Genomic DNA, 15,583 nt, shown 5'->3' with positions numbered 1-15,583 from the left:
AAACCTGCCTGATTGTACTGTGATTTTCTAAATGTCTGCTATTACTTCCATTAATAGTGAATTCTAGCATTTTCCCTATGACAGACATTTGATTAACTACCCTATGGTTTTCTGTCTCCCTCCTTTCTTTAATTGAAATGTTATACGAGTGATTTTCCAATCTGCTGAGACCTTTCCAAAATCTAGGAAACTTGGGAGCAATCACTACATCTAGAATCTCTGCGATCTAGGATGAAAGCCATCACATCCCAGGACTTGATGTGGAGATGCCGGCGTTGGACTGGGGTGGGAACAGTTAGAAGTCTCACAACACCAGGTTAAGGTCCAACATGTTTTTTGGAATCACAAGCTTTCGGAGCACTGCTCCTATCCCAGGACTTATCAACCTTTAGGTCCAATATTTTCCCAGTACCTTTCCTCTAGTGATTGCTTTAAATTCCTCCTTCCCTTTTACCTCATGATTTTCAAGTATACTTATGATCTCTTTTGTGTCTTCTAAGACAGGCTCAAAGTATCTGCACAAAGCTTGGTCATACAGGTAGGTTTTAAGGAGGTCCTAACGGAAGAAAGAGAGGTTGAGTGTCAGAAGGTTTTAGGGAGGAAATTCCAAAGTTGAGGGCCTCGGCAACTAAAAGCATTGCCAGAGTGGAAAGGCTGACTACACCTAGAGTGGATGCGTAGCTCAGGATGAACAACAATCCCAATTTTATGGGACTATTCCTTATTTGATGTGGTTGTCCCGTGTCCCAGACAATTTGCTGCTGGGAGGACCTTTGTCTCGTATTCCAGATCTGTGATGCTCGCAGTACACACTGTGCATATAAACTAAACACTGCTAACTGTGTCCCACTCCCATTCTGGACACGGGTCCCGCCCTCTCCCTACTTTTCTTGATATATATTAATAATCTAGATCTTGGCGTGCAGGGGACAATTTCAAAGTTTGCGAATGAAACAAAACCTGCAAGTATTGTAAACTGGGAAGAGGGCAGTGTAGAACTTCAAAGGGACACAGGCAAGTTAGTGGAGTGGGCAGATAGGTGACAGAGATGGCAATAAGGAGAAGTGTTAGGTGGTGCATTTTGATAAGAAGAACATGGAGACAATATAAAAAAGGGAGTAAAATTCTTAAAGAGGTGTGGGAGCAGAGGGACCTGGGTGCACATGTGCATAGATAATTGAAAGTGGCAGGACAGGCAGAGAGAGCATTAAATAAAGCATATAGTATTCTAGGCTTTATTAATAGAGGTATAGAATATAAGAGCAGGGAGGTTATCCTGAACTTATACAAGACACTAGTGAAACCTCAGCTGGAATATTGTGTATAGTTCTGGGTGTCACACTATAGGTAAGATGTGAATGCATTGGAGAGAGTGCAGAAGAGGTTTACAAAAATGGTTCCAGGGTAAATTGGAGAGGTTGGGACTGTTCTCCTTGGAGAAAAGAAGGTGAAGGGAAGATTTGATAGCGATGTTCAAAATCATGAAGGGACTGGACAGAGTAGATGGGAGAAACTGTTCCCGCTTGTAAAAGGATCAAGAACGAGAGCACAGATTTAAAGTGTTTTGCAAAAGAAGCAAATGTGAGGTGAAAAAAAACTTTTTCACACAAGTGTTTTGGACCTGGAATGCACTGCCTGGAAGTGTGATGGAGGGAGGTTCAAGTGAGGCATTCAAGAAGGCATGAGATGATTATTTGAATAGTATGTGCAGGGGTAGGGGGAAAAGGCAGGGGAATGGCACTAAATCACGTTACTCGTTTAAAGTGCCGATACAGACATGATGAACCAAAAGGCTTCTTTCTGCGTCATAACAATTCTGTGAATGTTAAAAACAATGCCAAGGGTTTCTAGGCAGCACAATCATACACAGACCTCAGTCCCCAGACATATTTGTTGATTCTATTTGAGCGCTGATCTTTCAGGACCTGAATTGAGGTTGCAGTTTAAACGTAAAGGCTGCCTGAACAATTGGTGTGCCCACCAACTATAAAAACAGATGGGCAATGTAAAATCCCAGTTAATTGCTGGTTAATTAATTTAAATTGGCTTCTCGATTGTCTGCAGGCGCAATTCTGACTCACGCATCCATCCACCGACTGAAAGATCGTAAAGGGGCGCAATGATTTTGGGACATGCACCCAATGTCTTCTTGTACAATTTTATGCGTTTCTGGTTTGGAAATTTATACGTAAAATTCTAGCACATGTAGCACTATCTGTTTTTATTAAGTGATACACAGATACTGTCCCTAGACATATTAACTCTGATTTCACTTTCTGTATATTTTAAACTTACACCTAATGGCATGCAGCAGTTCCTCTGCCTGTTTCTGGGCCAGTGACTTTAGTTTCTCTTCCGATACTTTTCCCTGAGAAAGTTCTTGCAGCAGAGTTGTGTCTAGGAAAAATGATTTAGAATGTACTGTAAAATGATTACAAATAAATTTGATAAAGTTATGTATAAATTTCCTCCTGATTGCCTGACCTCGCAATGGAAAGAAAGACAGACTCGCATTTACATATTTCAGCAGATTGCTTTCAGCACTTTACAGCCAATGAAGTACATTTCTTTCTGAAGTGTAGTCACTGTTGTATTGGAAGAAACGTGGCAGCCAATTAGGCACACAGCAAACCCCCACAAACAGCAGTGTTATAACAAGGTAAAGGCCAGAATTTTTCAACCGTTCTTCCAGCAGGAAGTATGCACACAAGAATGATCCAAGGAACGTATTTAATCTAGCTTCTTTTATGTCAATCAAACCTCCATGCCATGATTGAAATTTGTAAATTGCCTGCTTCCTTCCAGTCTTTTGAAAGGAATGTTGGTCCTCCAATGCATGATACTTCAGTGATAGCAACTTAGAAAACTTATAGGTTAAATTTACCTCCATGTTCATTTAAGATAAAATCCACCGGATTGCTGACTCCTGATGCTGAACATTGAGGCACAAGCAGAATAACTTTAACCTTCTGTAAACGTGGATCTATGGGCTCAATGTCAGTGAATTTCTGAGGTATCAATTTTATGTCTGCAAAGCAATTAGAAAAGACATTTTCCTGAGGCTATTTTTTACTTGATTGGATAAAGTGCACTTTCTCTTTACAACAAGCAACAATTAATTTTATTACTTAACCTTGAAACCATATAATTTCTTTCCTTTTTTAAATTTTAATGCTTGTCAAGGTAAGAGTTGTTCATGCTGGGGAATGGAACTCTTCCTATTACAGTCACCCAAGACTCTCTGGCCACAGCACAACCATTTGCAGAATTAAGCTCTCTTTATATTACTCCAGCATGCCTTAGTGGTGATCCGATTAAAATAGCGAGATTTTTTTTCCAACCCAAGCCAGCCATTTTATGGTCACTGGATAAGATATCCAAATTAGTGAGATTTGTATTGTGGTCCTGTGTCTACTAAGAGCTGGACTGATACTCCCCAATTATTTCACATAAGAGCTTTATAGTTGGTAGAGTCTTCATGCCAACAAAGAGAGTTGGATTTGAACCCAGGTTACAGAGGCCAAAGGCCAGCATCTAACCCACTAGACTATGCATTTCCCCTTAATTATAATTTTAATTATTTCATTTATGTTGCAAATTTATATCAATTTTCTGAGTATTTCTTCTGTGTTGGAAAAATATATAAAATCCAACATCAAATAAGCATGACCAGAAACAAAAGTGAAAGTTAACAGTTATGCTTCCCATTATAATGTCTTTCCATATCTCCTGAAATTAGGAATACTACTGTTGTTCTACTATTTCTCAAATTAACTAACATTAATAGACTGAACAATGTAGAGCCAGATGCTTAGGTATTCTAAGCTTTAAAGAAAAATAACAGGCTTGTCATGCCGGCCGATCAGAATGGTGAGCCAGTAAGATCAGGATAGAGGCAGAAAATTGGGCTCGTGCCTGGATCCTCGCAATCTAACTGGTCCTGCTCTGCCCCCGAAACCAACCTCGTGCCCAGGAAGGGCACGAGACTGATTTAAATATTCAGCAGGAAATTTAAATATTTTTAGTGAGTCCCAGACGCAATTGTCTTGGCTCACTTGTCCTTACCTGCTTGCTGGTGGAGATCCTCATTCCTACAGCTCAGCAGCCAGCTTCCTGGCATAAATAGGCTCCGCCCACTTCCCCTGCAGGCAAGAATCAGACTGGGGCTCATTTTTTTTCCAAGCATCATACAATTGCGTCTGGGAAACTCGCCCAAAAAATGGGCGTGATTCTCTCCCGTTTTCACGTTCATTCAGCACTTACATTGTTTTGGTAAGATTGCCCCCTCAGCTTTTAAATGAAGCCTTTACTTCAGCCACAAGTGGACTCAGTAGTTGAAAAGGTTATGAAAACTGAGAGTTCATAGAACCAGACAAACATAATTCACTTTTGCTGTTCATTTATACAAACACTTGTAACAGCTGTATTGGCCTTTTGAAAGGTGGCAACCACTAAAACATATGCTTTTGTATATACATCTAATAATCTTTAATCTGCGACCTAATATACGGGTAATAAACAGTTAAGCATTTAATCACGCACTTTTACAGCCCATCTTTTCAAACAGGTTCTTCAGTTCAAGTTGTTGCGATTCTGCTTTCACCCCACAGACAAAAACTTTGGATGTGTTCTGGTTAATTAGAGTAGACATATGGGCAACAGTCAACTGTGAACCTGCATTCGTAACAACAATATCATCATCCATGTTCATTAAAACCTTCACTGAGTGTGGTGCAAGGCTTCGACCTTTATCCTAGAGAGAAAGGAAGGAAACAGAAAATTAACATCACTTTTTTTAATGTGGACAAACAAGACAAAAACTACTTCAAATGTCTCTTTCTCAAGGACAAACTGAATTGTATATTACTTTCTATTCTAATGTCCCTTCAATTTTTCCACTTACCTGGATTACGATCTTGTAACTGGTGACAAGTTCCATTTCATAAAGCTTAGCTGTTAGATGAGTTGGAAAAAGGAGCACATCCTGGCAGTGTCGATCCTCACAGAAAGACAGGCCCTCAAGCTCACGAGGACATTTCACTTTTGTAAAGCCCTCGCTCTCCAGTAAATTGGTCACATCTTCAAGGCTGTCCAGTCACATTAGGATGATAATCAGTAGTTTTAACCAATCAATAGTTTATACCAATCTATAGTTTATAAAGTGCGATAGTCGTGTAACCAGATGTGAGGGACCTGATTCTACATTTAAATACAATTGGAACCCATCGGTAAAAATAACCATGGGCAGTATCAGTACCGAATCAATAATAATAACAGTACTCAGTTTGTCTGTCCAGATTATCTTAATTGGTCAGTTTAAGGAGTGTGTCTGATGGTGGGTGGGGGTTGGCGTGTTCAGAGATACATGGGGTGCCTGGAGGACTACAACACATGACATACAAGCAATAATTAGTGGGATCGGGGGGTTGGTGGAGAAAATAAACAACTGAAAGAAGGGAGAAATAAATGACAGTTACCATAGCTGGAGAGCTTGTTTCTATGAGGATGGGATGGTATTGATGGGATGGCAAGAGAGGAATGGGGATGGAAGACATGAGAAGGGTGAGAAGGCATGGGGTGGAGATGGTATAGAGGGGAGGGGATGGCTTTTTAAAAAGTTTTTTTTAGTCTATCTTTATTACAGTACAGGAGGTCATTCATCCCACCCATGCCCTAACCCTGTAACCTCTCATATTTACCGTGTTAAATACCCTGACAGTAAGGGGCAATTTAGCATGGCCAATTAACCTAACCCGCACATCTTTGAAGCTTGGGAGTAAACCGGAGCACCTGGAGGAAATCCACATAGACACGGGAAGAACGTGCAAACTCCACACAGACAGTCATCCAAAGCTGGAATCGAACCCGGATCCCTGGCATTGTGAGGCAGCAGTGCTAACCACTGTGCCAATGTGCACCTTGCTTGAGAAGATGGAATTGGTTAAGTATGGCAAAATGGCAGGAAGTAGTAGTTGATACAACAGATATGAAAAGCTATTCTTTGTACTCAAAATGAAGATCCATTAATTTTGAATGGCCAAGTTTTAGGAAAGCTGTTAAGTGAATTAAATGAATACATCGATGCTGATTCTATAGAAGAAGATGATATTAGTCTAGACTCTCCAGAGTTTCGACAAAGTCTATCTCCAATGGTCACGTCAGCGCACAAACTTAGAGGCAAGGAAAAAACAGTTGTAATGTTGCTAAAAAAAACTTGGATCCTGAACAAGGATTGTCATGGAACAGATAGACACTGAAATTATAACAGGCAGATTTTATGGAAATGGAGTGTTTACTCCTCGAATAATATTGACCCTATCAGATATAAAGCCATTGCTTCAATTCAGGAGAAAAACAGTTCCCAATTAAATGTTCATATTTTATGACTATAAACAAATCAGAAGGCCAGATTCTTGACAAAATTTGTATTATATTTCTAGGTCTGCTTTTACACATGGACAACTTTATTTAAGTTTTTCCAAAGTGAGATGTTTGAATTCTGTTAAAGCCTTTGGTGAAAAAAAAACAAGAAATCCTGTTTTTAAAGCAGTCCTAGAGCAACAAAGATACTAATTTGACCATCAAAATATACAGGTCTCTGCTATTTTGCAATAACTGTGATTATGGCTGGAATTTTACCACCTGCCCACATGGGAATCGAAGCGGGCGAGGGGCAGATCATGGAAAGGTCCGTTGACCTCGGGTGGGATTTTACGGTTTCGGGGCGAGCGAGGCCGTAGAATCCCTCCCTATATATCTACCAAATAAACATTAAGATGCCACAAAAGATACTGATACTTTTTCTATTCACTAGTCCTCTAAAGGTCATCAGCTAATAGCTCTTCTTGATTCTGTGTACTTTTTGATGGATAGGACTGTGAGCAGGCCTGAATCATTGTCTTTTTAATACCCTGTTAGTTAAACATAGTCTACCTATACTATGCAATATAATATGTTAAGAGGGGAATATCTGCATTGATTACCTGGTCTTTAATACATTTACCCAGGCATAGAGTGGCAAAGAAGAAGCTCGTCGTTCTTGATTTCTTACAGATTCCGGAAGAATTAAATCGATGGAGATTGCATCATTTTTAATCCGACATCGAGCAAGTGCAGCTGCAAGTTTCGTTTTAAAACTATAAAGAAAGGGCATACATCAGGTTAGTTTTCAAATAGACTCCACGAAATGATATGGGGGTTCCTCTCAAAAGAGTGAGCATGAAGCACCTCCAAGTGCACATTAGCAGAGCTAATCACCCGCATCCTACATTAAATTAAAAATCCTTGTCCTCAAATTCCTCCACATTCTCATCCCAGCCTACCTCTGCAATATGTATTTTCACCCTTACTCCATTTAATTAACTCCGGCCTTTGATGTATTTCCCATCCTCACATACCATTGGTGACACAGCTTTCTTCCTCTACCTGAGTCCTACTCTTTGAAATTCTCTCCTTAAAACACTCAGGTTCATCATTTCTTTTTTTCCCCTCCCTCTTTCTTTTAATAATCAGTTCAAATCTCAGCACTTTATCCAAGCTAACCCCACCATTCCTGGCTCACCATCCATCATTTGCGACATCTTTTAAATGCTGAAGGCACTATTTAAATCCAAGTTTTAAGATGAAAATTCTTGCAAGCTGCAAGTTGGAAACGGAAGTCAGATTCTGGGATTTTTGATCATTTTTCCCAGAGAAAGGATTTGGAAGAGATTAATTATTTTTTTTTAAAGCAAAGTAAGTTTCATAAGTTTAAAAGGAAAAGTTGCAGTGTTTGGAGAAATAGTGTTGAAGTCAGGCATGTTGATGAAATATTTTAGGGCAGTTGTCTCACTATCAGAAATTTTTAGACTAAGCGAGTGGGCAGATGGATTATCTATTTCATCAAAAAATAATAGATGAGCATTAGTTAAATGGTGAAAAGCTAGGAACAGTGGAGGTCAGAGCTTTACAGGTTCAATCACTAAAGTGTAGTAATCAAATATAAAAAGAATCAAGGAGGCTCATGGAATGTTAGCCTAATTAACCAGAAACCTACAATATAAAGGAGAGGAAGTCTTGCTACAGCTATACGTAGTCCTGGCGAGATCACATCTGGAGTACTGAGTACAGTTCTGGGCATCACATCTTGGAAAGGATATACTGATTTTCGACATACAAACATATGAAAAGGAGCAGAAGGAGACCATTCGACCCCTTGAGCCATTCAACAAGAAGTGATTCTTCAAACTCTAGAGAGAGAATGGAGAGCTTGATGAATTTAACAAATACTTTGCTTCTGTCTTCACTATAGAGGATACAAAAAACATTCTAGTAATTGCTGTAAATCATGAAGTGGAAGGAAGAGAGGAACTTGGTGAAATTACAATAACTAAGGAAGCAGGACTGACAAGTCTCAGGGTCCATATGGACTTCATCCTAGGGTCTTAAAAGATGTGGCCAATGAAGTAGTAGATGCATAGGTGTTAATTTTCCAAAGTTCCCGAGACTCGGGAAATGTTTCATCAGATTGGAAAATAGCAAATATAACCCCTCTGTTCAAGAAGGACGGGAGATAGAAACTATAGACCAGTTAGCTTGATGTCTGTCGTGAAGGTGTTAGGGATCGATAATAAATGCTGGCCTAGCCAGCAGAACCCACATCCTGTGAATTAATTTAAAAAATAAAATCATAAGGGGAATGAACACATCCCATTCAGTTGCGAGCTTTCCATGATATGAAAGGAAGATTGGGGTATGGGAGAGGTGGTGGGTGGAGGAGGAGGACATTATAGCTGGGTTATCATGTGGACAAGCCTAATTGGGAGAAAGGGACAGGAAGCAAACCGCAACTTCGTGCTGGCTCAGGAAGGTAGTGACCAAAGTGGTACTCAGATCTGAAACTGAAAGGGTGAATTCATCAAGCTCCCCATTCTCTCTCTCTCTCGAGGATCAAGAATCACTTCTTGTTGAATGGCATCGCCGGCTCAAGGGGCCGAATGGTCTCCTTCTGCTCCTATTTCATACGTTTGTATGTCGAAAATCAGTAAAACATATAGTTCAGTTGGTCAGGAAAACACTGAAATGAAGGGGATGGTTTAAGTTATCTAGGACTGATTCACTGGTGTGGTGAAGCAGATAGTTATCATTATTTTGTATGATTATATGAAGACAAGCAGTCTGCTGGATTTAACTGAATCCAATTATAACTTGTTCCTGCAGTATGAAATAAAAAAGCCAAAATTCATATCTGGCCTAATCTTAGATGTCTTCTTGTTCTGTCTCCAAAGAGATTGAATGAACAGATATGGGAAAAGCACAAATATTCAGTTCAAATCGCAAAGGATAGGATTGTTAGGCCCCTAGCTTATGTTGTTCTATATATTAGGGTAGATATTAGGCAGCACTGTCACACTTGCTAAGGTGAAACGTTCAGGTTAGTTATAAGAATCACCAGTACTTTTGTACCCCAGAGAATATCCACGGCAGGACCCTAAACTTGTAACAATGGGATGATTATCCAATCAAAGCATTCGGCAATGTTAGCAATCTCTTTGAATCATAGGAAAAACTACATACAATGAGCTGAGGGTTAAGTATTCATACATTCCCATTCTAATTACCCTGGAAAATGATGTCTAATAAAACTATTCAGCAAGAATAATTGAGCTCATTTCTAGATATATAGAATTGTCAACATATTAATGCACTCTCAACTAACAGATTGAGGTAACATTCAAAATAAGGTGTAATACTTTGTATAAATGAATCAACCTTTTTCTCGTTAAGATGCAATTTTGTCAGTTAAGTAAAAAAATATTAACCAGAATTTAAAACTCATAATTGAAGGCACAGAGCAACATCGCTACTTTGGAATTGAACATTTATTGCGTAAAAAATGAAAGATATCTCCTTTCTGGCCAGTTTAAAGTCATTCAAATTAAGAGCAGTATTAATGTAATCATACCACTGTTTCTTGTATCTTTAACCTCAAAGAGGTTGCATTGTAATTGACATGAAATTCAAATAATACTTTTCATAAAAATGTAGCTGAAATCAAGAGATGAATATTCTTGTCTTCAACAAACCAATATTTTTTGATCAATATGAAAAGTGAATGATGTATTTTATTACATTTTTCCACATTTTAGCTTGATCCCAAATCCCTTAAAGACATTATCAGTGCAACAAGCAAGATAATTATTTTATTATATGAAAAATAACTGAATGAATATTTTAAATGGAGAATGTAACCATGTGGATGGTAAATTCTCACCTGTGGATTACCATTGTATATTTTGTGTTTAACAAAGGCTCTAGTCTAGAACATATCTCAGTACACTGCCCATAACTCTGAGTAAACATCAAAACAATGACCTATCAAGCTGAATATTTTCTTGGGGCACAAATTTCACAGCATTGCAACACATAGATAGAAGTCTAGTCAAAATTTAATGGGATTAAAAGAATATCCAGACAGATTCCATTAGCCTCAACTTTATTTAACTATGTCACCACAGTGCATGCATATCACTGAAGGGAACTTATAGTTTCAGTACAGTTTATGTAGTCCTCCAATAAATATTATTTAAAAAGACTTCATTTATACAACAATAAAAAAGACTGGGGATTTCAACCATCAGTACTCCTTACCCAAATAGCTACATTCTCCTATTACAAATGGAAATATAATTTTTAAAACATGATTATCAATTATGTTAGATGTTTTAGCTAGTTTCACTGTACATACTTTGAAAGGCTCTTTTCTACTTCTCTAACTTCTGGTATTACATCTTGCTCTGCTTCGGAGATGCTTCGTGGTTGGAATTTACGATCTTGGTAATCATACAACATAATAACCACCAGACTTGTTGAATCAATGGACTGGAAGGAAATAAGAAAATAAATGTAAAACATGATAACATATCAGGATAAGCAGAAAGCTAGTTTAAGAAGTAAAATGTTTTCCAGTTTATGAGGTTCAGCATGAATAGGATTATATATTTTTTAATTGCCATTTTTGAGACAACTGAATGATTCTCTGTATCCCTTTCTAGAAAGTTCATTGGGAACCAGCAGCTTCAGTTAACATGTTTCCCAGTTTACCCTCTTTCGTGGGTTTTGAGTGTCGCTGGCAAGGCCAGCATTTGTTGTCTATCACTAATTCCTTGAATGGAATGATTTACTCGGCCATTTCAGAGGGCAGTTAAAAGTCAACCACATTAGGATAGATCTTGGGGGATGTTTCCACTCATGGGGAGACGAGAGCTGGGGACACAGTTTAATAAGAGGAAGATGAGAAGAAATTGTTTCTCTCAGAGGAAATTCTCTTCCCAGAGAGCAATGGAGACTGGGTCATTGAATTTATTCAAGGGAGAATTAGCCAGATTTCTGATAGACAAGGAAGTCAAGATTTATGGGGCGGTGGCAGACAAGAAAGGAGCTGAGACCACAACCAGATCAATCATGATCTTATCGAATGGAAGACCAAATGATCCACACCTGCTCCTAAGTCCTGTGTTCCCTATGTACAGTACTATGGGCCTGGAGTCACATTTGGACCAGACTAGGTTTGTGTACAGTTTCAGGGTCCCCTATCTAAGGAAGGATGTACTTATCCTTTGAGAGAGTGCAATAGAGGTTCACCAGACTAATCCCTGGGAAGGCTGGCATGTCTTATAAGGAGAGACTGAGGAAACTGGGCCTGTATTCTCTAGATTTTTGAAGAATGAGAGATGATTTCGTTGAAACTTCCAATATTCTTACAAGGCATGACAGGGTCGAGGTAGATAGGATGTTCCTTCTGGCTGGTGATTCTAGAACCAGGGAACACAATCTCAGATAGACGGCAGGCCATTTAAGACTGAAATGAGGAGGGTGCATGACATCTCAGCTGCCTTACATTGGAACTCAGATAAGAAGCAATATGGTTCGCAAGAAACAGCAGTCTGCTGTTGAAAGTGGGAAACAACAGATAGAACATAGAACATTACAGCGCAGTACAGGCCCTTCGGCCCTCAATGTTGCGCCGACCTATGAAACCAATCTAAAGCCCATCTAACCTACACTATTCTAATATCATCCATATGTTTATCCAATGACCATTTAAATGCCCTTAATGTTGGCGAGTCCACTACTATACAACAGATGGTGAAGCTAACATAGAAACTACTCAGGACACAAAGTGTACAGACAGTGTTTGAGTTTCCGTCACATGTTGGAAAAACAATCCTTCAGAAAATTCAGGTAATTCCATCAAATGGTTGCAGTTTTCCATGGTCTTCCACCCCCGCGGACTTAACCTAGGTTTACGTGGTACCAAACCGACCATCACCCTCAAATTATTTTGCCTCCAGATCCTTCTAGGGCTCTGTTAGAGACATATTGAGGATTTCCCAGTTGACAGACCAAAAATGAATAGGATAGATCTCTGATGACTTTCGCCAGACACGTCAATTACCTGACAAATATCTGCAAGGACATCAGTGACATCTGACTTTGTGCTGGAAGGAAAACCAATGGTGAAGCAGTTGAAGATGGTTGGGCCGACCCTGCAATAATATTCTGGGGTCGAGATGACTGGCCTCCAACAGCCACAATTATTTTTGTGCTAGATAAGGCTCAGAGAGGGATTTCCCTCTGGTTCCCATTGCTAAGGCCTCTAGATGCCTCATTTGATGTCAAAGACAGCCACTCCCACCTCTTGGGGCAAAGGGGATGAAAGGATATGGGGACAAGGTGGGATCAGGCTAGTGAGATGAATGGTCAGCCTTGATCATAATGAATGGCAGAACAGCCTCGAAGGTCCACATGGCCTCCTCCTTTCTATGTTTCTGTGTTTCATTCCTGGAATTCAGCTCTTTTGCCCATGTTTGGACCAAGGCTGTATTGTGATTTTGGGCTGAAAGGATCCAGTGGAACCCAAACTGAACAACAATGAGCGAGTTGCAGAATAATTGCCACTTGATAGCACTGTAGATGATTACTTCCATCACTTTGCTAATGATTGAGAATAAACTGATGGGGCTGTAATTGAGCAGATTGGATTTCTCCTGCTTTTTATGGACAGGACTCCTCAAAACCCATCTGTTTGGTCATCCGCTCTAGTATTTTCTTATTTGGCTCAGTGTTACGTTTTGTTGTGTAATTCCTCTGTGAAGCACCTCGAGACATTTCATTATGTTAAAGGTGCCATATAAATACAAGTTGATGAGCTCAGGTTTTCTTTTGTTTCAGAAATTGACCTGTGCCTGTAAAGAATATTTAAGTGACAAAATGGCATATTTTGTGCTCTCAATTTTTAGTATAGTATCTGTGGAGTTAATACCAGTTTCACTTTAAGAAAATACTGAGATTCAGCACTGAGCATTAAACTAAGTGGTGAAGTAGATAGAAAAGTAAAGTTAAGTTTATTTGTCACAAGTAGGCTTCATTAATACTGCAATGAAGCTACTATGAAAATCCCCTAGCTGCCACACTGCGGTACCTGTTTGGGTACACTGAGGGAGAATTTAGCATGGACAATGCGCCTCACCAGCACGTCTTTCACACTGTGGGAGGAAACCAGAGCACCCGGAGGAAACCCACATAGACATGGAGAGAACGTGCAGACTCCGCACAGACAGTAACCCAAGTTGGAATTGAACCCAGGTCCTGGCGGTGTGAGGCAGCAGTGCTAACCAATGGTGCCAAATTAGATCATTGGGTGTTTCAAGTTTAATATGTGTGTCCTTTGCAAAGCCATTTGGACTGATACCAGCAGTTGCCCTCTGAATACAATAAATTTCCAGAAGGTGATCTATTGTATTTATTAACTTAGAAACAACAATAAAAAAGTGGAAAAAGACCTAACTGATAACTATAGAGCAGTAATGCCCTTTAACCTTTTAGGTGGATTAGTGCTAAAGAGAGGATTTTCCATCTCCATTTCCGGTACGCAGGAGAGGCAGAGAATCAAGAGAGTGTCTCAAAACAGCTATTATGCCAGCGGGATTTCCCTGCTCTATTGTCCCCACCCCTTGCCAGTGACATAATGGGGTGCCCGCCATGTAATAAGAACCCGATTTGAATACTTTGTAAGCCCGGTAGTCAGTACCAGGGCATCGGTGGGGAAGTTGCCAGGGTTACATTTTTGATTGTTGGACATCCATCTGGTTCATTAATGGCCTTTAGGGATGAATTCTGCCATCCAGTTGAAGTGCAATTAGAGATGTCTAACAAATTCTGACCTGGCCTGTGACACCCATATCTCATGAAAATAATCAAACAGATTTTATTTTTACCAGGTCAGTACATGTATTAACATTACACACCGGCTACTCAGTAAAACTTTAGATACATGCATCATCAGGTTAATTGCAAATAGTAAAGGGCACAAACTTATCCAGCAATATACCTACATGAATTTTATTTCAGTAAATCATTAATAAACACGATAGACTTCAAAAACAAGCATCACAATTCTGATAGTTCCTTTCAACAGGTGCTCATGGTGACATTAACCAATGTATGAAAGAATCTGTAACTGTTCTGCTTATTTAACTCTAATATTCTGCTGCACCTACAACAAACATGTCCAAACTTGTTCGGATTTCTCTCCACAAAGCCTTTTTTGTGTGGATCAAAATAGATGGACAATAGAATATCTAGACATGTCTGATGGAAAAACTTTCAGTACAATGCTGATAAATCATACACCAGATGACTGCAGCGGTTCCCACCACCTCCTTATGGGCAATTAGGAATGGGCAATAAAAACTGGCCTTGGCAATGATACTTAGATCCCATTAAATAATTTTTGAAAATCTAGTAGGAACTAGTAGGATTGCTGAAAGGTAGAAAGGTGAATTATAACCTCAGTGTCAACTTGCATTTATATTGTGCATTTAACAAAATAAACCATGCCAAGGTGCTTCACAAGAACATTATAAAACTAAGTATAATACCATAAAAAGACATTGGGGGCGATCTTACTAAAAAGATTCTAAGTGTCGAATAAGCATGAAATCGGGAGAGAATCGCACCCATTTTTTGGGTGAGCTGTCAGATGCCATCTTATGCCACTTGGAGAAAGAAATGAGGCAAAGTGTGATTCTCGCCAGCAGGGGAAGTGGACAGAGTCTATTCACACCGGAAGTTGGCTGCTGACTGGTGGAGGGCACCAATGCTCATGCGCCTGCTTTCCCAATGCACCACTACCCTGGATATTGCCTCCCCAACTGCCCATCCGATTGCACCCCTCCCCCCCTCCACTGATCGCACCCTCCCCAGCCAATTGCCACTCCCGTTCAACCCCTGCCACCCCTGTGACCCCCAATTGCAGAGTGTGCAGCTCCCCACGTGCTGCCTCCCCTTCAGGCCCCGGCCCTTGGCAGTACCCAGTGCCCAGAGGACAGGGAGCACCTGAAGGTGGCAGACCTTGTGGGTGAGGGCACCAATGTGTAAAGGGGGCTCGAGGGAGGTGACCCCTCTTCTTACCCAAGGCCGAAACAAGGTGGCTTGCCTGACTCCCACCTGCCCCTGAACTCCTCCCATCCACTTAAAAATTGGGGCCCGCAGGAAACACCACTCAAGTGGCCAATACACAAGGTGGACTTCTCTAAGCCTC

General features: G+C 40.1%; 1 protein-coding gene across 3 annotated transcripts in view; it reads right to left on the bottom strand.

The window, feature by feature from the left end:
- LOC144495877 (putative methyltransferase NSUN7) overlaps positions 1–15,583 on the bottom strand; it is a 123,815-nt gene that overhangs the window by 63,356 nt on the left and 44,876 nt on the right. For 2 of the 3 annotated variants that reach the window (XM_078216580.1, XM_078216561.1), the window contains exons 5-10: positions 10,727–10,860; positions 6,984–7,136; positions 4,904–5,087; positions 4,543–4,753; positions 2,885–3,028; positions 2,296–2,397 (exon numbers count right to left, since the gene is read on the bottom strand). In XM_078216580.1, the coding sequence (XP_078072706.1) occupies positions 2,296–2,397; positions 2,885–3,028; positions 4,543–4,753; positions 4,904–5,087; positions 6,984–7,136; positions 10,727–10,860 (928 nt within the window). The remainder of the gene's footprint in view (positions 1–2,295; positions 2,398–2,884; positions 3,029–4,542; positions 4,754–4,903; positions 5,088–6,983; positions 7,137–10,726; positions 10,861–15,583) is intronic. The other variant, XM_078216570.1, reaches the window with a different exon arrangement.

The sequence above is a fragment of the Mustelus asterias genome, chromosome 1, assembly GCF_964213995.1.
Source record: "Mustelus asterias chromosome 1, sMusAst1.hap1.1, whole genome shotgun sequence".
Classification (NCBI taxonomy): domain Eukaryota; kingdom Metazoa; phylum Chordata; class Chondrichthyes; order Carcharhiniformes; family Triakidae; genus Mustelus; species Mustelus asterias.
This window is presented reverse-complemented; position numbering and strand designations above follow the sequence as displayed.